Below are 27,309 nucleotides of genomic sequence, written 5' to 3' on the forward strand. Positions count from 1 at the left end.
AGTCTGGGGTGGGTGCTAGGGTCGTGGACCACAGCACTCCTGTGGCCCAGTGCAGAGTGGGCTGAATGGGCGGCAGGGTGGCACGAAGGCATCTGTCTTGGGTCTGGCAGCCGGGTCCTGGTCGGCTCCTGACGCCCTCTCTGCATTTCAGCCCAACAGCAGCAATGACAACATCCAGTCCATCACCTCCGGGGACTGGGACGTGACCAAGATCCTGTCCTACGACGAGAAGCGCAATAAGATGTGAGTGAGATGGGGCTGTGTTCCGGGGCGCCGTCGTCCCGACCCGCGGGGCCCACCTGCCCTTTCTGGTCGCCTCTTGCTCCTGGACCAGACAGCAGGCACGGGCTCCAGCTGCCCAGGCACACGCATCCGTCTCAGCACCCCAGCCTCTCCGCCGGGCACAGAGTGATGTGTGCCCCGCCCCATGAGGGACACCTGCGGCCGGTGGCAGCTGCTGTCCTGGTCCTCCCTGAGTCTCTGCTGCACTCGGCTCAGGACCGAGTGCGTTGCCAGCATTCCCATTTCGTAGCTACACAGGGTGGGCTCCTTGCTTTCCTGTTTTTAAGTTAAACAAGCCAGGACTCAGAGCAGCCAAGTCATCCACCCCAGGTAATTCAGCTGGGGCCCTGCAGAGCCAGGATTGAGCCAACATGGCCTCTGAGTCCCCACTCACACCCGGCAGCATCCGGGTCTCAGGAGAGTCGGACAGCGAGTATTTACTACGCCAGGCTTCATGCCAACACAGATGGAGCCAGAGGGTCGCTGATCTGGGGAAGAAATTCCCAGGTCCAAATGCGGATGCCATCACCCTGTCCTCACCCTGACACAGGATCCACAGCTCTCAGGCAAGTCCAGGGCAGGAGGCACCTGGGGCTGAAGACTCTGCGCTGGCCTTTCCTGCCCCAGCCGCAGGTGTGCCCGGGCTCCTGGTGTGCCCAGGGAACCAGGGCCTTTCTGGGAAACTGGACGGTGGTACCTAGCATGCACTGGGCAGCTAACCTGTGCTCTTTCACCACCTCTGCAGCTACTTCCTGAGCACGGAGGACCTGCCGCAGAGACGCCAGCTGTACAGGTAGCTCTGACTCCAGTACATGAGGCTCCCCTCCCCTGGGCACTGCAGGCTTGTGGGACAAGATTGCACCTCTCAGCACACAGAGGGGCCAGAGCGGGGAGCTCTAAGATCTGGAGAGGAGCCAGCACATCTGAAGCCTCATTCAATTTCCCTGCTCTTGTTGGATGGAGGGCCTCTCCACACTGCCTTCCCCCCGTCACCCCTGCCTAACAATGGGTGGGCATCTGCAGTCTTTCCTTGCACCTGAATTTGAGTGCGAACTGGAGGTCATTCTCAGCGGGTGTTTGGGGAACAGCAGAGCCTGGTTCGCAGCTGGTGGGCTGGGAGGGGAGCTGGTGTGCTGTTCCAGCCTGTTGCACACTTGCTGTACAACTTTGCACAAGCTCCATGAACTCAAAGCAGGCTGAGGATGGACAGAGGTGCGCAGATCCTAACCAGAACTAGACCTGAGGTCTCGCTCAGCACAGGCTCTCATTATGTATCCCAGAACTGAGGACAGCAGAGGGAGGAGGGCCCAAGGGTGCCTCTTAGATGCCTCCCCGCAGGTGGGCTACTGCTGGCTGCTCCCTGAGCATGCACAGCTAATGAAGAGGACCTCATGCAATGCAGATCAGGGGACTTGAGCTCCTGCCTGAAAGTCTGGATGGAGCTGATGCCCATCAGCCCCTGCCCAACACGGAAATGGCAGAGGAGCCCAGGCTCAGGGCCATCTCCCCTCAATGCACTGGGCTTCTGGCTGAGAGTGGAAAGCCAGCCCACAGGGTGCAGGCGGGGGAAGAAGCCCCTGGTGAGCAGCTGCACATCTGCTAGGATCGTTGAAATCCGGTCACCGAGTTTATGTACAAAAAGAAGGTGGCCCGTTTAACCTGTGTGTAGCAAAGAGTACCAGGTGCTGCCTTCTGTCACACTGCAGTGTGCGGTCATAGTGGCCTCTTCCTGTGCAGACGTGCAGGTGAGAGCTTCTCCCAGGATACAGGCATCCCCTTCCTTCTGTCAGGTGACACTTAGCCCTTCTCATGGGACACTATGATTGACCAGGGCATCCCTGTCCACCCAGTTCCATGTCTGGAAAACAGTATCACTTACACCTCTCACCATCCATTGGCAGTCAGGTTTAGAAGCGGCCAGGGCCGGGCCAACTTGTGCCCCTGGAGCTCTGCCTTTTGTGAACCCGCTCCATGTTCTCAAGTTGCCCATTGTCCATTCCGAGCACAGCACACAGGGGTTCAAAACACTGGGTAGCATTACCAAGCAACGGCACCCTCTCACATGCTCAGAGCTGAGCCACAGGTGTGCAGGGAGAAACCATCCCAGGAGCAAAGGTGCTGAGAACTCCAAGATGGGAGGGAGGGGAGGGTTGTGGGATGGAGCTGGTGTCTCTGGTACCCCAGCAAGGAGATGGGTGGGAGTGAGGCCCAGGGAAGGCAGCAGCAGGGACCTGTGGGGAGCCTGGTAGAAGAGATGTCACTCGGCTCAAGTGCACACACAGAGTCCTAGCCTTGACCACCGACCATGCACCCACTGCCTTGGTTCACACCGGGTCCTTGTCTTCCAGTGCCAACACAGTGGGCAACTTCAACAGGCAGTGCCTGTCCTGCGACCTGGTGGAGAACTGCACCTACTTCAGCGCCTCCTTCAGCCACAGCGCCGACTACTTCCTGCTGCAGTGTGAAGGTGAGTGGCTGCTACCCATGCCACGGCTGCTGCAGGTGGGTGCTGGGGTGTGCGGGGACACAGTGGGAAGGGCTGGCTGTGTGGGAGCACAGCTCACACTGGGACAGGTGCAGGTCCCAAGGGTGCGGCTCCACAGCAGGAGTGCTTCGCACCCACTCATTCATTTTCAGAGGGCTGCGGCTTTCGGGGCACACTGCCCTTGCTAAGTCGCCACCCTGAGGTCCGTCTCCTGTTCTCTGTAAGCTACTTGCAATGTCTCACACATCAACAGACCTGGGTCATCCAGAAGAGTAATAAAACAATTCTAGAGGTCCATGTGCAAGCCTATAAAGAATCGGAGTTGTACGAAAAATCTCAGAAAACTATGTTCCTGTGACCCAACTCCTTGATAATCTATCCCAAATATGTGCTTGTCCCATCACACCAATGACAATAGGAAGAAGGGCCACCCAGAAGGGGCAGGAGCAGAGATCTGTTGAGCAAGGATGGGACAGGCCTGGGTGAGAGTCTGGACTCTACCACTTACGGTCCTTGTGACCTTGGGCACATGGGTTCATCTTGCTAAGCGCTCCATATCTCTGTTGGGCACGGGCGGTGACCACCCTGTGAAGTCGCTGGGAGGGTGAATTAAGCTAATGCCTGTAAGGTGCTTACTGTGTACCTGAGGCACAGCAGGTACTTGGTAAATTTAGCTTACCATTATGGTCATAATTGTTATTGTCTTAGTGATCAGTTCAGAACTTCCTGATGTCCACTTGCTACAGACTCAGGGTGCGAAGCTGGGGCTGAGGTGAGAGATGGTAAATTCCATGAAATTATCAAGTGGCGTCCTTTGTATGAGTTCCAAATCAGAGTGTGCGTTCTTACACTCCACTGAGCCGGGTTGGGGCCCCTTGTGCATTCCCTAGCAGGTTAGCAAGTTCCAGGCATGGCCGCAGGTGCCAGAGTCACAGGAAGTTAGATCAGCCACCTGTAGATGTGGAGAAAAGATGTGTGGTAGCCGCAGGAGTGCACGCACTAGGGTTCTTCTGTGACTGGTTCTTGGCTGAAGACCACATTTCCTTGGGTTTCCTTAGCCCTCACCTGTTCCTGCCTGTGCCTCCCCCAGCCCCACAAGTGTCCCGCACTCCCAGGTGTCCGTGCACATCCTGCACTAGGAAATGCACACTAGTGTGTCATGTTACACCTGCCTGAGCCACAGTCATCACAGAGTGTTGAATAAGCAGGAATGAAACATGGGGACCGGGAAAACAACTTGGTCGGATGTCGCTGGCCGCACTACTATGGCAAAAAAGATCCTAAGGCTGTGTCCAGGCTCCCTGAGAATGGAAGACATGGGGAGGGGTTGGTGATGTCACGGAAGTCCTGAGGGACAGGTTGGTGATATCTGCCAACCACACAAGTGGGGAGGAGGTAGCTGCCATGTGTTATGTGTCTGTCACACTTGCAATCTCTTGAGAATAATGAATACTAAATGATGAAGTTTCACATTCCATACAGTCTGTGATAGGACCTAACTGGGAATTGAGATGCATCCTAAAATTTGCCTCATGGTGCTGATTGGGATGAGACAGATGTTTTTTAAAGGGGACTAAATTAAAGCATTCTGGTCAACCAAGATAAAAAAAAGCCAGCATGTCATGAAGAGACACACATGATGATTGCTGCTCAAAGGAATGGAAGTAGCCACTCCAGAGGTTCTCCTGCAGGCAGCCGATGTTCAAGCTGCCACCTGACAGGCACCTCTGGTTCTCACACAGTGTTCAGGTCAGCAGGAAGAATTGCCATATTCCTTCACCCAGCTCCAGGGACAGCATGGATTGGCCCTGAACGTCCCTCAAAAGGCCTACATGTTGCAGGCTTAGTCACTGTCCATGGTGCTGTTGGACAGTGGTGGGGCCTTTAGCCGGCAGGGCCTGATTAGATCAGTGGGGTGCACCCTGGAAGGGAATGTCAAGACTCCTCCTCCAGTTCTTTCTTGTTCTCCTTCACTTCCAGGCCGCCATGAGATAAGCAGCTTTGCTTTGCCACACCCTTTCCCTCTGATGTTTCTGCCTTACCACAGTCTCCAAAGTCAATGACACCAAGTAACCAGGGACTGAACACTCTGAAACAATAGGCCGAAATCAACCTTTCCTCCTCATCAGTTGGTTTTTTCAGGTGCTTTTTACAGCAAAGGAAATCTGCCTGACAGAAGAATTAATGCTAGTCATGCCCCTCAAAGTGCCAACCCACAGTTTATCCAACGCACACTTTTATAGCCTGCTCCAGTGTAGGACTTGTTAATAATTCATGCCTAACTGCAAATGAGCAGCCCTAGAACTGGACAAATAATAAATAACCTGCACCCCATTGGTAAAGCCATATCTTTCACTTCAAACCTGCAGGATGAATCACTGCCCAGAAGCAAATTTGAAAATGAACCATTTGGTTCTACAGCCACCTAATTCTCCAGACATCATTTATACATTGAGTTTCCAAGACATTAACCTCAGCTGCCCTTTGTAATTTTGAATTTCTCCAAGTGAATGTTTAAAACCAAGCATGTGGCCCCTTGGAGCATTGCTAGTGTGTTGGTGAGTAAGAACATCTGTTCCATCTGTCAGACATTTCGAGTGATTCCCTGTGAGGCGGCCTGTACCCAGAGCAGGTTGTATCATTAGTGTAAGTTTCTTGAATATTTTGGAAGCACTCATAGAGCCGGGCTCCAAGCATCCCACTGGCAGGAACCAACTAACCCACTAACACCCAAGTATATGTCTCCATGGAAAAGGAACTTCTCACCATCCTGCTGGGCACCTACTCTGTCACTGGGCTCGTAATGGGCATGTTGACAGTTGGTAACGATATATACCTTTCTATGTCAACAGACATTTTACATAAAATGTCTACTGAAAATAAATAATGATCTTTGGTCCTGGTCAATAATGCCTCCAGAATCTTCCCATTCCTTTCATTGCAGTGGCCCTGGGTCTGGATGACAGAAGCCTGCATGTTACAGGTCACCCTGCCCTGGTGAGCTCCTTCCAGACAGTTCACTTTGCTCCTCTCTGGAAATGGCCAGACCTTGCATATTTCTATCCAAAACACCTTCCCAAGCACAGCCATTTCTTGACAGAAGAAATATAAAAATAAATAGTACCCCTGGGCTACCAGAAAGAGGCACCTGCAGACCAGAACAATGAAGAATTTTGAAAACCAAATGTAAATGGCTTACATGGAAATGAAAGCTAAAGATGGGGATGCGTTATTCAGAGGGCAAAAAGCATGATTATTAAACAAAGTGGCTTGCGTTCTCAGGATGCTGAGCCCTGGAGCTCCCATTGGGGCATTCTCTGGGTCATGGGGCAGGCTGGTGTAGGACATGCAGTCCTGCCATCCCAGCTGTCCCACCAGTGCCCCAGACCAGAGGAGACTTGGCCTCCAGATGCTGGAGAGGACTGTGGGCCAGAGCTGGAGGGAAGCTGCACTGGCAGTGGCCACACGCACCAAGGGGCAGCCCGAGTGGCCATCTCCACCCAAGGTCCTGGTTTCAGGATCTACAGCAGGTAAATCCCATTGGCAGAAAAGGATTTTTAACTTTTGACCCTGTACTCACTCAGCTCTTATTCCTGAAGTGGACAGAAGGAGGAATTTGGGGGCATTCGGTGAGAGGAAACTCACCTTTGAACCAACAGAGGCAACAAGACCACTTCGGTGGATACAAAGTGTGTAAATTACACATTGGAGAACGGGGGCAAAAGTTCCAGCCTGTATTAATCAGCTTCAACATCTGTAAAGTTCAGGCCAAAATTTCACAGAACCGTGGCAGCGCTTCTGTTGAAGGCCGCTGCTGGAAGAAATGTCTGTCCTTCTCTCAACGTTCTTTCAGTGCCTATAAAGTTAGGGCTCCTTTCCGAGCTTTCAGTGCCTTGTACGATCTCCCAGACACAGCTCTCTGCTCCTTCCTGACCACATCCTCTCCCTCCTCCTTTGGGCTCTAGGGCATTTCCTGCCTGTTCACAGTAGATTCTGTACCAAGCCCCTCTGCCCATCTGCAGAGCTGGGTTCTGCTGTGCCCATCTGCCCCTAAACCCTGCTAATCTAGCCTAGTCACCAGGGTTCCGTGTGCTTGGCATGGCAGACTTGGAGAAGGGACAGGAAGTAAGGCTGAGAGATGCCCCAAGGAAGAGAAGAAAGCTGCGATTGAGGTCACACTCTCGTAACACTTGTTGGTTTCATGTAGGGCAGTTACATACCTTTGAAAACAGCGTAGGTTCACACTTAGATAAGAATGTAGAAGACACTCATTCCAACCACTGCCCCAGCCCCAGGGGTTTATATGCTAGTAGTGCATCCCTATAAAGCCATTGGCCAACAGGGTACTTACAGGAGGCACTCACCCCACACATGACAAAACATAAACTTTTAGCAACTGCAGGAATGGGAGCAACAGCTCATCCTAGAGATGAGCAGGGACCCTGAAGCTCACATTCTGCCTTCACAGTGTGTGCATTTGATAAGGATTTGATGCCCATGAAGACAGAGGTTTCTATGGGTAGAACAGGCACCTATGTGCCTGTTGAGGAAAGGAGTGAAGGTTGGCTTAGCACTAGAGAAAGTCACTGTCTTCCTAAACCAGTCGTCTGTCTGTTCTTGGTCAACACCCTATGCTAAAGGTACTCCCTGACAGTGTCAGATGTGGATATTTCCCTTCCTAATCCTGATTCCTTGGAGCAGAGTCCTTGTTATCTTCTTGAATTATGTCACACAGAACTGATGTTTGCAGTTGCTCTTTCATGCCTGGTTTCGGGGGTCACTGATGGCCCGTGTTCAGCAGTCACCGTTGGGTAGCTGGTATTTAATGGTCATGTTGGACGGCTGGTGTTTGGGGTCACTGTTGGGTGGCTGGTGTTCTGCCGTTACTTGATGGACTAACAAAGACTCACAAGGAGGAGGATCTCCACATCTCCACCACCCCAAAGCTGAGGAAAGTTGTGTGATGCAATGAGTCATCGTAGCCATCTTCTCCGCTACCACCCCTCAACAACAATAAAGCAGAGGATGAAGAGGGAGGCTTAGAAAATGAATCTGAAAGAGACGCAGACCTCCGAGGAAGTTCCTTCCTCAGAAGCCAAGGAGGCCAGCAACCCTTCTTTGTAGCAATGGGTGGGATCGTGAATGTGCTTACAGTAGTCATACTCAAAACAAACTAAGCCAAGACATCTGGGTCAATGTTAAAACTGCTTTCACTTCATTGACTCTGTTCTCCCAGAGAAGGTATAGATAGAGTGAGACAGCTGTTGAATGGTAATTCGGCACTCTAAGCACATTTTGAAAGCCACTTATTCTGCAGCTCATAGCTGTTGAGTCCACACAACATGAGACAAAAATGGACATGAATAGAGAGAACCCATGATCAGAAAGTCAAAGCGACCTATTAGACATCATTTCCTAGCCTGTAATTTAAGCTACAGTGACAAGAAGGGTTTTAAGGTTCCATTACTTGCTTCTGCATAGAATGGTAATGTATACTACTTTTAGTCAGCTCTTATAGGGATATAAAAGCCACAGTCAAATCCAGCCCCTCTCGGGCACAGCGCGATATCTAGTGGATGTTCGATCAGCTCTTCCTCATCCTCATCTTCACTTGTTTCTTTTCCCCGCCTTCCTCTTCTCCCTCCCCCTCCCCCTTTTCCTTTCCACCTCAGCCTGCCTTTCCTCTGCTCCTCTTTCACCTCCTTTCCCTGTTTCCTGCCCACCCCCACTTCAGTCCTAACACCTTCAGCCGGCCCAGGATGGTGCAGACATCTTCCCAGAGGGCGGCCCATCATGGGGTGGCTGCACTATGACAGGTGACCAGGGCACCTGGCGGGGCGCTCGGAGCCAGGCAAAATGAGGAGTGTTTCTGGGGGTCGTGGGTGGCGAGTAGTGGCAGGCATGGTGCACAGGAGAGGACCTTCAGCAGACGGGTCCGAGGAGGAGAGCCCAGTGTCTCCCGGTTGGGGATCAGGACAGAAGTGGGAATGCAGGACAGCAGCCTGCACCCCTCTCTGGCGTTGGCAGGGCCCCAGGTAGTGACGCACTTGCATCCCTGGCTTTCAGTGCCACGTGGAACTTCCAGTGGGCCGTGGTGTCGGGCTGTCCCTGGGACGGTCAGCCGAGGCCGGGCGGGTGGTAAGACGCATGGCAGTCCTGGGCCAGTGCTCTGAGCTTCCTGGACGCTGTGGTGCTGCCTGCCGTGGGCTTTGTTTGTAGGAAACACATGGGCCACGATTGGGGAGGATGGCGTCAGCATGAGGCCATCATTGATCTTCACGCTGGACTTGCAACTCTCCTCCAAGTTTGAAAGTTCTGGGCTGGGGATTTAGCTCAGTGGCACAGTGCCTGCCTGGCAAGCACAAGGTCATGAGTTCGATTCCTGGTACTGGAAGAAAAAAAAAAAGAAAGAAAGAAAGTTCTGTAAAATCTTTTTAAAACCATGTAAATGTTTAAAGAATAGGTACACCGTCCACCTAAAGAAGCCACCCAGAGGATGGTGCTCACCTCATTTTTGTGGCCGTGGCTGTCAGCAAATGGCAAAATCTTACTACACAAATAAGCTCACTCTATGTGACTTTTAAAAGTTTCTTTAAAAATATTTTCTTAAAATATGGGAGTCAGGTACAAAAGGCTTTACCTCACTTATTCCTTCCACTTGAGTTTGTGTCTTCTTGGGTAGACTCCAGAGGGATGTGTTTGACACCTGGTCAGATAAAATGGGGACACGTCCCCATAACTGATCTGTGGTACCTCTTGACCCATCGTGAGGTCACACCTGGAGAGACACAACAGAAACTGAAAATACCAAAAATTCATTTTAGCCAGTCATGGAAGCACACACCTGGAATGCAAGCACTGAGCAGGAGGCTGTGGAGGAGGATCGAAGAGAATCCAAGAGCATCTTGGGCTACATAGCAAGACTGTGTCTCCAAAAACAAAGAGAGCAAAGCAAGAAAAATACACTGAGTACCTGAAGCTATAAAGCGTCCTAGCTCAACAAATGCATCTGCCATAGAGAGTCTCTGGCTGTCCCTCGTGGTCCAAACTCACAGGGAACTGTGACCCCACCACCCTGCATCACAAGAGAGGGCCAGCTTGCATGAGACCGGCCCAGGAAGAGCCTGACATTCAAAGTACAGTTTCTACTGAATGCTCCTTGCCTTTGTGCCACCCTAAGGTCAGAAAAGCGGAGTCAAACCATCATAAGTCAAGAGCCACCTGTATCTTTTTTATGAACATAATTACACTACATTATTATAACTTATGGACAAAATCTAAAAATGTCTCCCCTAGGCCCTTTGATGTATTCAGATGTCTGTATACCTCTGTCCAGCCCTCTTCCACATAGACTGCAAATGCCTGCTTTAAAATGATCATGAACCCTAAACTCACCCCATACCGACATTTCAATTTCAAAGTCAACTCAGTAGTCTATGCATTAAATTTTTCAACCTTTTCAATTGTTTGCATTGTCCTGCATGTCAAATGCAGTCTTACCACCTTGCAAACCATGTTATCACCAACAGTGCACATCATCATGTTTGTAAGTGCCTGATCTTTATCCACGTGTGTGCACATTGTTAAGGCGCCCAGTGTGCTGGCCACATGCCATGCACTGAGCATGCAAAGTCCCCAGCAGGGAAGGACTGGGCTGCAACAGGAGACTAGAACTCACCAGCCATAGCCTCCCGACCATCTGCCAATTGTGCACTGCACTGGAGTCCTCCAGGTCCCACTGGCTGATGGATGATAAATAGAAGTGTGCTTGGCTCGTGGTTGTAGAAGCTGGGACATGCATAAGCAAGGAGACTGGGCAAGTGGGAATGTCCTTGCTCCGTCCTCCATGGCAGAAGGTGCCATGTGGGGAGAGAGGGAAGAGAAGGCAAACTCACTTTGACAACAACCCCTCCTCCACTCAGACCACAGCACCTCAGACAGGGGCCCCCAGCGCAGCTCGGTGGGAATCTGAGTTCCAGCATTCGGACTTGGAAATGCACACTCAGACCCCAGCACGACGTGGGTGCCCAAGTGCTTCCAAGTCTCCCACGGGTGGAGCAGTAATGAATCCAAGCTACCTGCTCCCCCTGGTCTGTGACTGGATGGCAGGAGTGTCTCCAGCCCGCATGCTCAAAGACATCACAAGAGTTCTGCAGGGACTTCTAGGACGACCTCGGAAAGACTGCGACCTCAGCTCAGCCTCAGCAGACCAAGTCTTGGGCGTCGAAGGCACTGGGCACACAGCCCTGCAAGGGTAAGGGTCATGGCCGCACCTCCCATGGTCAGGCCGCTTGTCCTGCCTGCTGTGCAGTGGCACTCACACCACTGGCCCTGCTGAGAAGCCATACTCTGCGCTCCTGCTCGCAGTCCGGCTGGGGCACACAAGGCCCCTGTGACCCACCTGGGCCCCTTGTCACCTTCTCTCAGCCTTAGACCAGCAGTAACCTTGCCCTTAGCCCCTACTCTGGCTCCCTGCTGGACTATGGAGTGCCTTGGGAAGCCTGGCAGGATGAAGAGTGTGATGCAGGACCCCTCTCCAGAGGCCCCAGCATCAGGCTGCCTTGGGTGCCTCATGGAGGAGCACTTCAGGAACCACAGTGAGCTCTGGCTGCAGAAGGTGGTGAGAGGTCCCCGTGGTCCCCTGAGAATCTCCAGCTGCTCAGGCCTGCCGAGGCTGACCCTTAATCTTCACTGGGCACATCTCCCCTGACCCTCTTCCTTCCTCTGTCCTTCCTCTGTGCTATGGCCTGGGCACTTCAGATTCTGTCAGCCGCAGGTGTGCAAGATTTGAGGCCTAGACAGCACTCAGGGGCATTTTAGCAGCACATTTCCCCAAGACTGGGGGACTTAAGGGGAAGGTGTCCATGCAGAAGGGCATCCAGACTCCTGCTGTGCCAGTGACACGTGACCGGCTCTGGTCAGTGGGTATCATACGGTCTCATTGCCTAGAATCACATAGCCCAAAAGGACCTGGAGGCAGAAAAACTTCCAGAAAGCTCACAGAAGGGCTATTTGGAAACCCAGGGGACTCGAGTCCTGCTCCTGCCTTAGTCCAGACACAGTGTGCAGTCCAAGGGCAGACAGAGCCTTGGTTTCAGGAGACAGAGTGTGTTTTCTCACTGCAGAAGGCCACCCTAGCACGGTGTCATGGGCATTAGCAGCTCTGGCACAACAAGCAAGGCAGGGCCAGCACAGCACTGGAAGGGCTGATTTGGTGCCAGCTACAGGAGCAGCTAAGGACAGTGCAACTCACCTCTGTGTGGTGGCGCCAGATGCCCCAGCTTGGGTGCAGGGAGGGGCAACAGCCAGGCTCTGCAGTGTCGGGAAAGGAGCTTGCAAATATCCATGAAGCAGCTGCAGACAGTCCCCAAATGGCAGTTAGGTGCACAGGCCATTCCATTCAGGAGTACCTCTGCTTTTCAGCACCTTGGCCAGCGGGAGGCTTTGGCGCTTGTGTGCAGCACGCTCTGCTCTTCAGCAGAGGTGAATCCACACCGCCTCACCCTGGTCAGCTCCTGGCTGTTTCTAGTGGTGACCCTGACCTCACAGCAACTCATGCAGCCTTGGGGCTCCATGCCCCAACACCACAGTAACCACATGATCTTATTCATGCTCCAGAAGATTAGTAGTGATCTTTTATTCCACTTGAGCATGTAATTCCTCGGAGACAGAGACAGAGATCCCTGAGCGAGGTCGATCCTTATTTTCACCCCCTTTAAGTTCTCTGAAGCCAGTCTTAGAGGCCAGATACCTGGCTTCATGTCCGTGCTTTCTTGTGCTGTTGGATCTGCACTGGGTGAAGTCACTGCCTGCATGTATCCCACTACAACATTCGCACATTTTAACAGCACCTTACACACTGTGGCACCCCCAGAGAGAGGACCTTGTGCATTCTCACCCTCCTGCAGGAGAATCCAGTGCTCTGATCCCAGTTCTCTTCTCTTCCTTCACTTTGTGGTCAGTCGTGATGTGGTTTCACTAGAGGAGCTGGACGTTCACTTCTGGGCTGTCTGAGGGTCACCCACCTGTTCCCAGCATGGCTGCAGTTACGAGCCCTCTCCGGGACCCTACTGCACCCTCCACAAGCAGGTCCTGCCGTCTCTGCAGTGACCAGGGCTCTCCAACACCTTCACAAGCTCCCCTCTGTGGTCCTCAGCTCTTGCCTTGGACAAAGGACTACAGAGCCCTCCTCTCCAAAGAAAAGTCTTGGCACAGGACACATTGAGGCCAACCCCTGGTGCTCTGCCACCTAGCGCTCCCTGGCCACCTTCCATTGGGGCTTTTCACGCGGAAGCAAAGTCCGGATGCTCGCACTGTCTCGGCCGGGAGCCGGGTGCCTTCTTCAGACCCAGAAACCACCGTGCTACGGTGCACAGTCTCAGTAATCCAGGGACTCTGAGGACTAACTAGAAACTCAAGAAGAGAAAAAAAATCTTTCTTGCAAAAACACAGTCAGAAAAAGAAGCTGCTGAAAAGATGCTGGAGGAGCCCCCTGTGCACCGTCTCTGCCTTCGGTGCTTGATGTCTAACAAGGCTCCTCTCGCTTCAGCAAGGAGCAGTTTCAGCCGATATCCTGAAGACATTGCTTCTCTTTTTCAAAACCCAAAGTCTTCTGCTGGGGATATAGCTCAGTGGCACAGTGCCTGCTGGCAAGTACAAGGTCCTGAGTTCGATCACTGGTACCAAAAAAAACAAAAAACAAAGTCTTGAAATCAGACTTCTCACAAACTCAAGTATGAGTGTGTCATGCATCTTTTTGTGTCTACCAATGCCCCACGATGAAAGTGTTTATCGTGTATCACAAACACATACTAATAAAGAAGTGAGAAATTTTAGAAGTCTTGGCATATTTAAAATTTCCAGATTTTGAAACTGATAAGTCATGAATATATAATTCATAACCTTTGAGAATTATAAATTATGAACATGCACAATTTTATTCATCTAGAACCTGTGCCTTTTTCAGAGTTAAGCATATTCTTGAGGGCTTTATAATTTTTGTCACTAAGGGATTCAAAATATTTTTCCATTTCCCTTTTTACAGGCTTTATTTTACACGCAAAATTATTCACTTTTGCATGTTTCTGTTTCCACCCCCTTTGCAAACCATCTTGCTGATTTTAATCTCTTTATCTTCAGCGCCACGTTTTCTAAGGGTAGTATTGGATCACCAATGGAAGGAATGTCTTTCCAGTGTTCACATCTATTATTTTTTTATCCTATTTTTCCATTTCCTAGAACTGCCAAAAATATTAAATAAAGACAGTGACACCAGGCATCCTCATCTATTTCCTCACTTTAATTATGAAGTCGGGGGAGTTTGCCACTTAGGATAAGTTGTCTTATTACTGTGTTTAAGTGGCTTTCTTCCTAGGGCTGTTTAATTTAAACTTTACCTGGTCCCTGCGTCTTGTTTGTCCTCCCATGAGCTTTGCTCCGTTAAAGAGAGCATGTGGGAATGAGGCTGCATGGCCTGCTAGCTTGAGATGCTGACGTTTCTTTGCAATCATGAAAAGCACTTTATTATTGTAAGTTAATTTCACATGCAAGTTGACTGGGAGGCTTTGCAGAGCAAATGCAGCCAACCTTGCTGAAGAAGCAGAAAGCTGCCCGGTGTCTTCTCACCCGACTTCCGGGGCAGGGGCACCTTCATCAGCCGCCACCTTTCCCCAGACAGGGTGAGACCCTTCACTCACTCATTCACCCCACGAATTTGAGCTTCTACTGCAAGCCGGGCAATGAACTGGGCGCTAGGGCCAAAGAATGAGGCTGAGTCTCCGCCTGTGAGGCACTCGTGGTGGATGGGGAGAAGGAACCGAGAGGTCTGCGGATGGGTGTGGCGACGGGCACGCGCGGACCAGGAGACCAGGAGGCCTCCCCTGCGCACCCAGGAGCTGCGCGGGAGTGGACAGTGCGCCCGTGTGTGAGTTATCCTCTGGGCCCGCGGAGCCCATGGACTTTCGTGAAGGTGACTGGGGCACCCGCAAGCTGCTCTGCAAGGCCAGCGTGCGCCTGTCCCTCCTCCACGGCAAAGGCCCGGCCCATTTCTCCACTGAATGGCACGCGGCTGTCCAGGGCAGAGCCGGCAGCCACTCAGGACACCTTTGCTTTCTCCTGGGCCTGGTCTCCCGCAGACACAAGAGGGCGCTGCAGCCCCATCATCACCCTCCTCCTCGTAGAGCCAGCCCACCCGATTCCCAGTGCCTGGCGTCTCCCACCACCTGACTAGGGCCATGACAGCCTCCTCGGGGCCTTGAGGAAATAGCTTTTGACTGGAGAAGTCTGTGATCCCACCGTGGGGCAGACACCAGCCTGAATGCCGGGAACACGCAGACGGGTACAACAGAGGACACAGAGGGGCGCTGCCCTCAGGCAGCCATGCCCCAGGAGGCTCAACACAGCTGGAAGCCAGGAAAGGAGGACCAAGCCTGGGGCACTACGGGTTGCCTAGAGCTTCTACCAAGGGTGGCTGTCTGCTCTGCATGGTGGGTGCTGGCTGCACACAGCCCTGGGCGCTAGGACACGTGGACAGCTGGGGGCCTGAAGGCCTCAGGGCCCTGTGTCCTGGGAGACAGACACACACAGGGGACAGGAAAGAGCTGAATGGAACAAACGGCTTGCGGAAGACTATCAGTGCTGCAGGCAGCCCAGAAAGGATTTGGTCAGTGGCAAAGACGGGAGGGAGAGGACAGGTGGTCGGGCAGGGAGGAGAAAGAAGCAAGAGGAGTTGTGTTCCTGTGCCTCCCTGGCCTCCTCTGTAAACTTGGAATAACAGCAGCTGCCCTGAGGGGCGTGACCCAGTGTAAGTTCTGTATTACCTACAGAACACCTGGAGCGGGCCTGACCGCAGAGGTGCCATGGTGGTGGCTGGTGATGCGGTTGTGTTTGTCAGTGATGGTGATGATGGTAGTGGTGGTGGAGGAGGAGGTGGAGGTGGTGACAGTGGTGCTGGTGATGGTGACGGAGTGCGGGTGGTGCTCGGGGTGGTAGTGGTGATGGAGGTGATTGAGATGCAGGTGGAGGTGATGGAGGTCCGGGTGGTAATGGTGGTGCTGATGGAGGTGGAAGTGGTACTGACAGTGGAGGTGGGGGTGGTGATATTGATGATTACGATGATATCGATGATGCTGTGGCTGCTGTTGTCTTTGCAACCAGCTCTGGCCCAGCATCTCAGAAGTGAGGCCACTGGCCCTTCTTCTCCATGCAGTAGAGCCAGGTTCATTTCCTACTCCTAATAACCAGCAACATAACGCTACTTAGCCATCAATGAATAACACCTTTCAAGTTTCAGACCAAAATGACCAACGTTTTTCAGGAAAGTGGACAGAGGAGCTCCCCGTTATGTTGCTCGTACAAGGAATGGCCAAGAAAGTCAATGGCATTTAGTCCCTGCTCAGGCCGCACAGGAGGCCGCAGTGCTCAGAGACCAGGACTGCACCTTTGTCAGTGGAAGTTCCAAAGACTGAAGGTCTGGAGTTTGCCAACTCCCACCTTCAATGGTGTGAATGGAATTATTTCTGCTTTCATTTCATTTTTCTGAAATCAGAGTGAGCCTTAGTGCCTCTGTGAATCCCTTTCAAATCCATGGTTCATGTTGGTGTCCTGAAACCAGGCATCCCGTGTGCCTATCAACATAGCCAGAGCTGGTAAATGGTCTGTCCCAGCGGCGGCGGGCAGCATCATACACACCTCAGCTCTCTGTAACCTTCCGGCATGTTCTCTCTGTGGCTGTAGAACCTTCGGTTCCTTTCTGATGCACCAAAGCACACCCAGTGCCCAGTCTCCAAAGGCTGCTTCATGGTCATTCCCAAGAGCTCTGCCTTCTCTCTGGTCTCCTCAGTGCCTGTTGCATGGGCAGGGCTGTGGATGGTGGTCTCACCTTCCCTCTACCTGCGAGGGTCTCCCCGGAAGCACACAGGGCGCTCCCACCTTCCCCACCCGCACAACAAGCTGGGCTCCTGACGACAACGGCACACGGAGAGGAGGCTGGCGTTCAAGAGAGAACATCTGTTCTGTCACACTTTAACAGCATGGTTATTTAAAGCAGAAGATTAATTAAAATTGTCACTCGTGTGGCTGTTCAAGTTCTATGCCTACCTGCTCTCCACAGAGCGTGCACGTATGTGTTCTCAAATACTTCACTGTGGTGTTAGACATCATTAACTTTGTTGAAATTATGCTTAATTGCCCACCGACACGACAAGAAATGAGGAGGAAATCGGGAGGAAGAGATTTTATTTTAACAACTGAAAAAATTTGAAGGATGAATGTAAGGGATTAGCCCTGGGCCGGTGTGGGCACATCTGCATACAACATGCAGACATGTACACAAGTCACACATGTGCACACACTCACATGTGCGCATATGCACACACTACAGATGCGCACACATGCACAAGTCACACATGTGCATACACTCACATAGGTGAATGTGCAGAGTCACACATGGACAAGCACACTGCACACACACATGCACACTCCTGCATGCACAGATGCAATGACACCGCGCCTGTAGGCATGTGGTTGCTGGTTTCTTTCCTTCCTCTCCCGGGGATTGGTGGTGTTTTCCCAAACAATCATTACCTGATTACCTTTCTCGGTTTCTTGTTCCCTGTCACTTCTTTTTCTACCACCCTATTCCAAAGCCAAGAAGACTTTTAAAATCACATCCCCCCAAGAAAGCTTCGATTTTTAAAATTTGTTCATGTCTTTAAAGAAAATACAGAGGCAGGGCCCTGTGTCTGCGGGGGACTTGGGATTGACTTGCACGAGCTGCATCCCGAGGGTCGTTAAGGGCTCGGGCTGAGGTGGCTGCAGAGATTGTGCTCCCGACAGCACTAGCACACAGGGAAAGCAGAACGGCAGAGGAGCAGCGAGGCAACTGTTAAATAATTCAGAGGCCTGAGCACTTCCTTCCAGCCAGGGGTGATGGGAGTGTTTTAAGTAAATGCACGGTGAGGGGAGAAGGGAGGTAAGATCCTCTAATCCAAATGTTTGTAACTTGTTTTAAGCCTCGGAGCCTTCTTCAAAAGGCAACTTCCTGGGAAGCCTGGTATGGAAATCGCGGCTCCTCTGGAGACTTGCAGGCTGTCTTTGAAGCTCTCCGATCGGGTGCTAGAGCCTCCTTTTGCAGATTAAAGAACTGCGGGGGCAAAAAGGTTGAGTAGTAAGAAAAGTCTGCTTGAGGGAAACAGAACTGAGTTGTAGCAGGAGCCTGCATGCAACGGCACAGAGTCGGGGTGATTTAAGTAGAGATCGGAACCCTTGCACCCCAGTATTCCTGCCTGAAGTACCTAAGGATTTTGTTGGAGAGAGAAGACAGAGGGCACCCAGTAGAAGGCTCCAGGGGCTGCTCAAGGCCCTTGGGAGCAGAGTTGGGTAGGGTCAGTCCTTTTAGATACAGAGGTGGGAGAGGCTTCCGGGAGGGAGTGGTGGGGCTGAGTAATGGGGGCTCTGGTAACTGCGGTGTCTGTAGCCTGTGTCCCGGTGTCGTGGCTTCCAGCCTCGCAGGGTCTTTCCCTCCTCACTGGTGTGACCATTCACCCCAGGAGGCTGGGAGCAACGTGGGAGGATGGGCAGAGAGAGCCCCTTGGGAAGCAGTAATACATAGACTAATAGTGATGGTGGTGGTGGGTGCACATCCCAAGATTCAGGGACTGTGGTCTGCTCCAAGCATCCTGTGTGAGTTGCCACTTGGAGTTCAGAACGCCCTTTAAGATGAGCCATCGCCGTAGTGCTGTTTCACAGGTGGGGAAGCAAAGGCCCAACTCATTAAAGTGATTGGCTCACGTGTGCCACGCTCACCCATGTGGCTGAGAGCGCACTCGAAGCTTTCCTGCTTACTTTATGATAAAGATATACGCGCCCAAGTGGCCGTGGGGAGAAGCTGGTATCAGAAGGTGGTGGACGGCACCTGCCAGGCCCCTTGGGTGTAAACACTGGCATCACCACATACCATTCTGTGCCTCAGTTTTCTCGTTGGCAAAGTGGGGACACAATACATATTTCACAGGGTCATTCTAAGGAACAAGTGTGGTCACGTATGTAGAATGCTCAGAACAGTGTGTGACACGCTGTAAGCATGGCTTGATCAGCAACTGTTGTCATTGCCATTATTCCTGTGAGCACAAAGGAGAGGATAGTCATGCATTAGCATTTGCAGAGAAGGGAGGAATCTTCAAGACCACATTGTGAAGGGTGTGTAGGAGCTCGGTAGGTAGGATCTTCCGGCAGGGGTCACAGGTGCCGAGGTCTGGGCAGTTGAGCCTTCCCCGAGAGAATGCGTTTACCCAGCAAGCTGTGGCACGAGCTGGAGAGAGATGAGGTCTGGGATGTCTCATGCTTCATGCTGCCGAAGAGGGTCACGGTAAGAGCCATGTGTGTGTACCCGTGGTCAGGAGCAATGTGGGCAGCCCAGGACGTCACTGTGGAGATGGGAGACTTTCTCCGGCTCTCCATAGGAACCTAGTGTGGGATAAAGAACAGAGGGCAGGGCTGCTTTCACTCAAAACACAACTGGCTTCTTCTATTGCCCTCAGTCCAGAGAAGGACCAAGGTTTCAAAGTCAAACAGCTACAAGACCAGCCTGCGGGCAGTTTTGTATCTTAAGTAAGGACTCTGGGACCGGACTACTCCACCATGCAGTCAGTCGTCCTGTGACCTGTGTGCAGCTGTGTCCCCACCTGCCAACACCTCAGAACCAGGGAGCTGCCCTCGGGACACAAGGCAGCCCAGAGTGGCGAGGCGGGGTCGCACCGCAGTGTGATCTGGGGTGGAGACGGCTTTTGTCCCTCAGCTTCCCACCAAGAGCAAGGCACACAGAGGCAGACAAGAAGGCAAGACCAGGCAAGTGCCGCTGCCACAGGCCCTAGAAGCCTCCACCTGCTAATGGCAGTACCCATCCTGGGTCGAGCTCTGATGACCCTGGAGGGCAAGGCGGCACGCACGTGTGATCCCTCCTCGGTGAGGTGGCTGAGAGGAGCCTGCCCCCCACACACATCCTAATCTGTGCATCCAAGTGGGTGTTGTCCTCCTGGATCCGGAAGCTGTCCTATCCCCACACGGAGTCATAAATAAATGAAGACACTACGAGAGAGTTTTGGGCTTATCCTCATCAAATGATCTTTTTGCCCGAGACACGTGCGGAATACCTGGCACTGAACCGTTGCCCGCTCAGTCTTCAGCAGAGTGCCCTGCGCACCACACCCGTAATGCCCCACCCCGTACCTTGGCTCGCACGACCTTCTGCACTTTTGGAGGGGGAAAGCTGACCTCTGTCCAGCGATGGGCAGCACCTAGGCACGGTCCGCACAGCCGTCCATCTGCAACCGCTAGTGCTGCCCCCCGTGGGGTACAAAGTCGTGAAAAGACTCCTAAGGTTGAAGAATGGTTGAAAACTAAATATAACATTCGAAGTCAAATCGGAGTGTATTTCTTCGATGGACAATCACTGCAGAGCTGTCAGAGTCGCAGTGTGGCGGTACGGGGCAGTCCAGAAGCTGGAGAAGGGTATGCATTGGAGCCTGGAGTTGGAGCCAGAGACCTAGGTCCGGAGTCCAGCCTGGCCCCCAGCAGGGACAACGAAGCAGCCAGCCTTCCTCATACAAAACTAAGCTTCTTCCTTCATACTCTGAACTCTGAGATTCCTGTGAAACACCTAAAAACTTCACTCAGGCTGATGTAACATTGTGACTCAAATGCACATAAAAAATTCCTAAAATGGGGAGGCGTGGTGAGTCATCTACTGAAGTTAAGGGGTGAATTTCAAGAACACACAGCCCTTCTCTTTTATCTTTATTGTCATTGAGAAGATTTCTCTTCCTGGAACGTCTGTCACAGCGCTAAGTGTCCTCCACAACCCCGGGGCAAGAGGGCACCCCGACTGCACAGAGGCAGAGTCACCTCTCCCGCCATCATCTCTAAGTGCGTCCCACAACCCACCCACTTTACCTCCCCCACCGAGCGATGCCGCTCAGCCCGCTGCCTGGGAAATAGAAGCACTTTCAAGTTCCCTGGACACCAAATTGGATTGAAGCAAAACTAAATGCTGTGAGGCGTGGGGGTGGAGTACTAAATCCCAGATTTGATGTCAGCGATAACAAGGTTTCAAAACCAAACAGCAACAAGACCCCTCTGCAGCGTTGACTAGGAAATACTGTCTTCAGAACAAATATTTTAATTATCTGCAGTAGCCCTGGTAGCCTGGCCGACTCCCTGTGTATTAGTATGATAATATCACCGCGATGTATACACTTTATGTCGCAGCCATCCATAATGCATGAGCTAGCAAATAAAGAGATCTGGAGTCTGTGCACAGCGGGGCCGTTGCCAATTATCTCGCCCGGCCAGAGCCTTCCTCCCCCGCCTGGGCTCAGCTGCTCTTTGATACGGAGCCGGGCGTGGGTTGTCGTCGGGGCTGCGGCCATTGTTTACACAGGCGGAGGTTAGCTGCGGGTGGAAATGATGTGTCGCAGAGGCACCCTCCAAGGGTGCAGATGAGAAGCAAGAGGACAAGCCTCGTCTCTACGAATCTTCCTAATGTATTCTGATGACTTTTTCCCTGCACAGCTTTATGTCCTTTTTCATCACTTCATTTTCATTTGTAACTGTCCCATTTCCCCACCCAGCCAAGCAGGTGCCAGAGAATGCCCTACCATGAACGGAGCTGGAAACCAGACACAAAAATAAATATTTTCTGTTTACAAAATCCAAAGCTTGACATTAATGTGACCTGAATGTTTGCTCCTCTGCCCATAGGATCTCTTTCGACCCAAAAAATTACGGTCTGTGTTGACTATAACTTTAGTGTTTTCAGCTTTGCTTATTTTCCCTCTCAGGAAAAATATACATTTAGATGTTAGATATTTAACCTGAGCCAAGATGATATCCATCACTAATTAAAGTTTAAAGACCACAAGTTTGCAGTTTCCTTTGTAAGCAAGGACTACACAAGTCCTTTGTGTCACCAGCCACGTAGTCCCCGCGTGTGTGCTCTTGCTTGTCCCCGGGTGCATCAGCCATGTGACCACCTCTATTGAGGACTTGAAAAATATTAGGATGGGACAAAGAGAGTCGCAGTAACATGTCCCTGCCTCCCACTTGTGTGCGTAAGTGCTTGCTCACGTGATTGAAGAGTCCGTACGTAAGAGTGAGCACTCACAGAGTCAGATGTCTGACATGGCCTAACTGGCAATGGAAATCCAATAAGCAAAAAGCCCCATGTTCTGACACTAGACCAGAGAGGATGTGCAGGGGGATGGGTGAGGAGGGCAGAGCAGGGACCTCTGCCTCTGGCAGGGAGACAGCCTCCTGTTCGGGGCATGTGCACAGCCACCAGCCACATTCACATCTTGGAGGGAGCTCTGCTGTCTGGACCAGTGCACCCTCCTTGCCCCAGTGATGACAGGATACGAGGACATCTCTGCAGCGCCCGGCACAATGCCTGGTGCCACATGGGAAATGTGGCTGCAGTAGGGTTCACCCGCGTGGCTGTTACGAAAGTAGACCTCAGGGATCTGCCTTCTGCACTTGAGACCCAGTGGGAGAGTCATTGTCAGGACCCACAAGACAGCTGGTACAGAGCTGCAGGCTGCTGCAGTCTCCTGACTGCTTCCTGGCTTAGAGGAGCCACGGCAGGTGTGGAGCTCTGGTCACTGCACTGAGCCGGGACATCAAAGATGCTTCGTGTAGGTGTCCTTCCTCCAGACTCTGCACTCCCTGGTGTCAGATACTTTGTGTCTCCTTCTCCTGGACCTGGCGCTGTGGCTTGCACATACTAGAGTTGCAATAGGTACTTGAATTGAATTGTATGCAAAGTGTAAAGAAAGTACAACATGCAGATGTCAGAATAGCGGTTAAGCAGAGCCCTCTAAGGTTCTGACCACCTATGAAGCAGCAAGAAAGATTCTCCAAATTCCCACACAGCACTGTGTGTACAGACAAGAGAGAGCCCTGATTATAGGCAGCATGGCAACGTGGCAAAGCTGTCCTTTCTTCAAAACTGATCTTAACTGAAGATAAATTAGTTTGGTTACTTGCGCATAAGATGACGTAGAAGAAAAAAGCTTAAAGACCGATTTAAAACTTTAATGAGGAAAATCCTCCTAAGGCTCATTAGCAACAGCATCCTCAATTGCTTGAAGCAGGCTTGGAGTGCTCCCTTTGCTTATTACAGGCTCCCCAAAATCCTGTGCATGCTACTAATGCGTTCGCTGTGCTTCACAGAGAAATCTCAGGTAAACACTAACACAGGGTTGTCAAAGTCTCACATCTTGTACATATCTGATTCCAATTCAAAAACCTTCTACTTGTTCTTGTTTATCTTAAAAGAAAATTCATTTTGACTTAGGTGTTTTCTGAAGTCGCCTGCCAATTTTGAGATGCCTGCCCACTGTAGAAATCCCCAAGTCAGTGGGTAGCTCTGATCTCACAGAGCAAGCCCCAGCCTCTCGGATCACAGCCAGTCACAGACAAGGCCACCTGCCACGGCCTGGAGCCCAGCCGCATGTCGGGGCAGGAGTCAGACAGGTTGGAAGGTACAGTCATCAGATGCAGAATCACACAGAGGGCCGCCCTTTACCCCTCTTTCTGCATAATTTTTACTGATGATGGATTTGGGCAGCCTAAAGAAGTACAAAGCTGGGGCTGGGGATTTAGCTCAGCGGCACAGCACTTGCCTGGCAAGAGCGAGGTCGTGAGTTTGATTCCGGGTACTGGAAAAAAACCAAAACAAAAAAAAAGTACATTAAAATAACTGATGATGGCTCAGCTGCAATACGATTCTCAGGCAAAGGAACACCGGCTAGATGCTGTGGATGGAGTCAGCTACCCTGGGCACTTAGTGAGGATGTCGGGAGCACCCTAAGTGTCAGCAGAGAAGGCACTGCCTCAATGATTAGAAATAGAACACAAAGCGTGATCTCAAGAGACCTTTCCTTAGGCAAATTTAAAGTTGCTACCTTGAGGGGTCTTAGCCACACACGGGCTCAGGCCACTCGTTCATTAACCATTAATCTTCTAGGCAAACATTTTGTGTTCAACACCCGCTCCCAGACACAAGGTAGGTGGAGGGAGTGAGGCATAAATCCTGGGCCCAAGGATTTCGGTGTGTATCCATCCTTCTGTCTCTTTGGATGGGGCGGAAAGAGCTACGATTTTAAAATTACAATCCTGCATGTTATAGTCAGGGTTTGCAAGAGCAACAATTTAATACAGGACATATAGTTTATAGAATTACTAGATAATATTCACCCAAAGAGTCAAATGCAAAAGAGTGTAGAAGATTTGTCCACACTCTAGAGACCCAAAGAATGCAGCTGAGGGCCTGGGTCCCATGGCAGTGTCCTGCACTAGTTCAGCTGAAGACCTAAAACCCATGGGAGTGTCCTCCATGACTCCAGCTAGAGGTCTAGAGCCCACAACAATGTCTCATTCAAGTCTGTATCAAAGATCTGCACCAAAATCCCAAAGGTCCATTTTGGAAGCTGGACAGTCTGTGCCAGTGGGATGAAGGATCTGTGCCAGCAGGCTGTGGGATCTGCACTGGAGCCAGGAAACAATGCTCAAAGCGGGGACCAGAGCTCCCCTGGAAAGAATCGCAGCCATCCCCAGTGACAGCAAGGTCCTGAGCTCCTCCAATGATGAGAATAGCCGAGTTCACTCAGGAAAGCCAGTGAGCGCAACAAGCTTCTCCAGGAGAATCAACAGCACACCATCTACCCCTCCAGTTCTCCTTCTATGCTGTTGGCAGCACTCCTCAGGTGGGCCTCCCACACCCATACCATGCTGATTCATTCCGCTGACCACCAGTGGTCAATCCACCACACCACATAATACTATGATTGGTGCTGCCAGCACTTCTAAGGAACACAGGAGAAATCTCTGCAGCATTGTGGTGAAGAGCTGATTTCCCAAACAGTGTGCATCGTGGAGCAGTTTAAATGTGGTTAGGAAGGGGAGGGGCAGTTCATAGACAAAACACAAGAAATACAAATACTCAATAAACCTGAAAAGATTTCCAACTTTGCTGAAAAATTTTAAAATGCTTAAAAATATTTCCCCCTTAGAATTAAAAGCAATTTAAAAAAATTATAACCTTAGACTTTCATCCACTATTAACTAGAGGACAACTTGGTAATATTTGCCAAAATGTACAACGTTTTTACCTCCAGGGGTCAGCTGTGTCACTACCCCTAACCTCAGCTACCCTCCCACACTGGCACAGACCTGCAGCCACCTCGGGGGATGGGGACTCCACACTGCTCAGTTGGGACCAGCCAGGACTCAGACAGGCCACGAGTGTTGGCCAAGGACCCCAGCCCGGACAAGAGCTGTCCTGAGCTCAGAACATTTTCAGAGCCGCTGTGTGTCTGCAAACTCCCTTGCTCCTGCCCCTTGTCATCCGCTCCATAGGCACCCTGTGAAGGCAGATCTTCCAGCCCTGACCCTGGGCAAAGGGCAGAGAGGAGGGGAGCCACAGGGAGCACAGCAGGGCGGGCACAGACCACGGGAGTGGACCTTCCAAAACCAACCTTCCAAAAACGGGCCTTTGGGATTTTGGTGCAGAGCCTTGACACGGACTTGAATGAGACATTGGCGTGGGCTCTAGACCTCCAGCTGGAGTCGTGGAGGACACTCTCATGGGTTTTAGGTCTTCAGCTGAACTAGTGCAGGACACTGCCAGGAACTTGCTCCTCTCGGTGGGCTGTTGTGTCTGCAGCCACGAGCACTTAAGCGAAAGCTGACTGTAAGACCTTGGTAGCCAGCATGAGGCCCTGCCCGCGGGCTGGGCCAACAGCTGCAGCCTGGCCCTGCACACAGACTGCGTAAGAGGCTCTCGGAAACATAGTTTGTGGTAAAAATGAACAAACAAACAAAAAACCCGTTGGATCCGGCCATAGAGAATAGACTAGGGAAATCACATAGCATCCGTAAGACCCCGCTGCTATGCATCGCTTTATAAAATGAAGTTGTACAGGTTTGTAAATGTGCTCAGAGGGGTGTGTGTTACACTCTTTACCACTCTGCAGCTTGGTGCTCTCACCAGCCTTGTACCTGGCGCATTTGTCTAGCTCAATGAGTATGCTATGCCCACCGACTCTTTCTGTGGGCTGTAAACCCCTGCTGTGCCAACGTCCCCATCTCGTTCATCCACTCTCCTGCTGATGCAGAGATGAGTAGTCTCTCACTAACACTGTTACTGTTAGTGTTTGTGTGGACACACGCCCCGCACCCCCCCCCGCCCGTGAGGATCCAGAGAGATGAATTCCCAGGAGGGGCCCCAACAGGTCACACATCCTGAGGGTCTTCACATTTCATCGCCAGGAATAAATTATTTCCCAAAGCTGCTGTCCCTGTCCATACTGCCAAAATCTGGTCTCCTCCTCCTGCAGTTGTCAGACGATGTACGTTGACATACATGTGTCAGTAAGACCATCCATCTGCAGATAAACATTTCAGGACACTTTAGGAACATTTGGGTCACTTTTGGGAGGCAAGGAGATGAAATAAATGGAACCTGTCATTTCATCACTTTCTTTAGTATTTGAGTGACTTTAGAAACAGGTTTTAAATTCACAAGTTACAAATGAGAAGACAGTAATCAGGCACAGCAACTCCCCACAGGTGTGGGTGAGGCAGGACTGAAAGCTCCTGGCCCCTGTGTTTTCTCTTTTGTGAAATCTGGTTAGAAACATCTACTTTGCAGAACTGCTGTGAAGATCAGATTAGAAACATCTAGCAGTGGGCCTTTTACAGAGTAGGCGCTAAATAAATAATAATAGCTTACATTATTCATCAGCAAATGTGCTTCCCCGCATGCGCACAGGAAGCCCCGTGGACTCTTCCTCTTCTTGTAACTGGTCTCCTCCTCCAAGAGGCCCCCAGCGGGTCTCTGGATCCGAGGGTGGGAAACTTAGCTTGCCTCAATAATTCAGACCTGCAGTCAATGCTCAGCTCTCTTACAGCAAGCGCTGTCTCTTAGGGTACCTGAGTGTGGACACTCAGATCACTGCCCCTCCACGTAGCAGGGCAGATGGCCAGTTATGTTTGAATTTCAGGCACACAGGAATGCCTTTTTAATGGTATGTTCTGCGTACCACAGAGGACTTATTTATAGTGAGGGAATCGGCATTGTTCATCCCAGATCTGCCTGTTACAGCATCCTGGGGTTTCCCCGGCTGCCCTCTCTGGACGGACGGGGAAGGACTCAGCAGGGGGAAGGGCCTCCTGCACTTGGATGTGCCCTGGGTGGTGTCTGGTGTCCCTGAGCCATCAGGCGCCTGCTGTGATGGCCACGGCTGATGTACCACAGTCTGTGTCTCCCAGCAGAGCCACGACCTGTGCGTGTCCCTGGCCCAGCTCGGGCCCCCACCTCTCTCAGGATGTAGCCCTCTGGGACTCTCGGCACCTTCCCCGGGCCTTAGTGAGGGAATCCACACTGCTGCCTTTGCAGAAAGGTCTCTAAGCCAGGTGGCATCCATAGCAGACACCTGGCCCTCAGCTCAGCCACTACCACATGGCCCTGGAAGTGTGTGGGAGATGAT

The 27,309-nt window shown here is 51.6% G+C and overlaps 1 protein-coding gene across 4 annotated transcripts in view; it reads left to right on the plus strand.

Moving 5' to 3' along the window:
• Dpp6 (dipeptidyl-peptidase 6) overlaps positions 1-27,309 on the plus strand; it is an 842,230-nt gene that overhangs the window by 786,805 nt on the left and 28,116 nt on the right. For all 4 annotated transcript variants that reach the window (XM_005404852.2, XM_005404854.2, XM_005404855.2 and 1 more), the window contains exons 14-16: positions 152-243; positions 1,028-1,075; positions 2,631-2,749. In XM_005404852.2, coding sequence (XP_005404909.1) covers positions 152-243; positions 1,028-1,075; positions 2,631-2,749 — 259 coding nt within the window. The remainder of the gene's footprint in view (positions 1-151; positions 244-1,027; positions 1,076-2,630; positions 2,750-27,309) is intronic.

The sequence above is a fragment of the Chinchilla lanigera genome, unplaced genomic scaffold (assembly GCF_000276665.1).
Source record: "Chinchilla lanigera isolate Chin_1 unplaced genomic scaffold, ChiLan1.0 scaffold00090, whole genome shotgun sequence".
Lineage (NCBI taxonomy): Eukaryota > Metazoa > Chordata > Mammalia > Rodentia > Chinchillidae > Chinchilla > Chinchilla lanigera.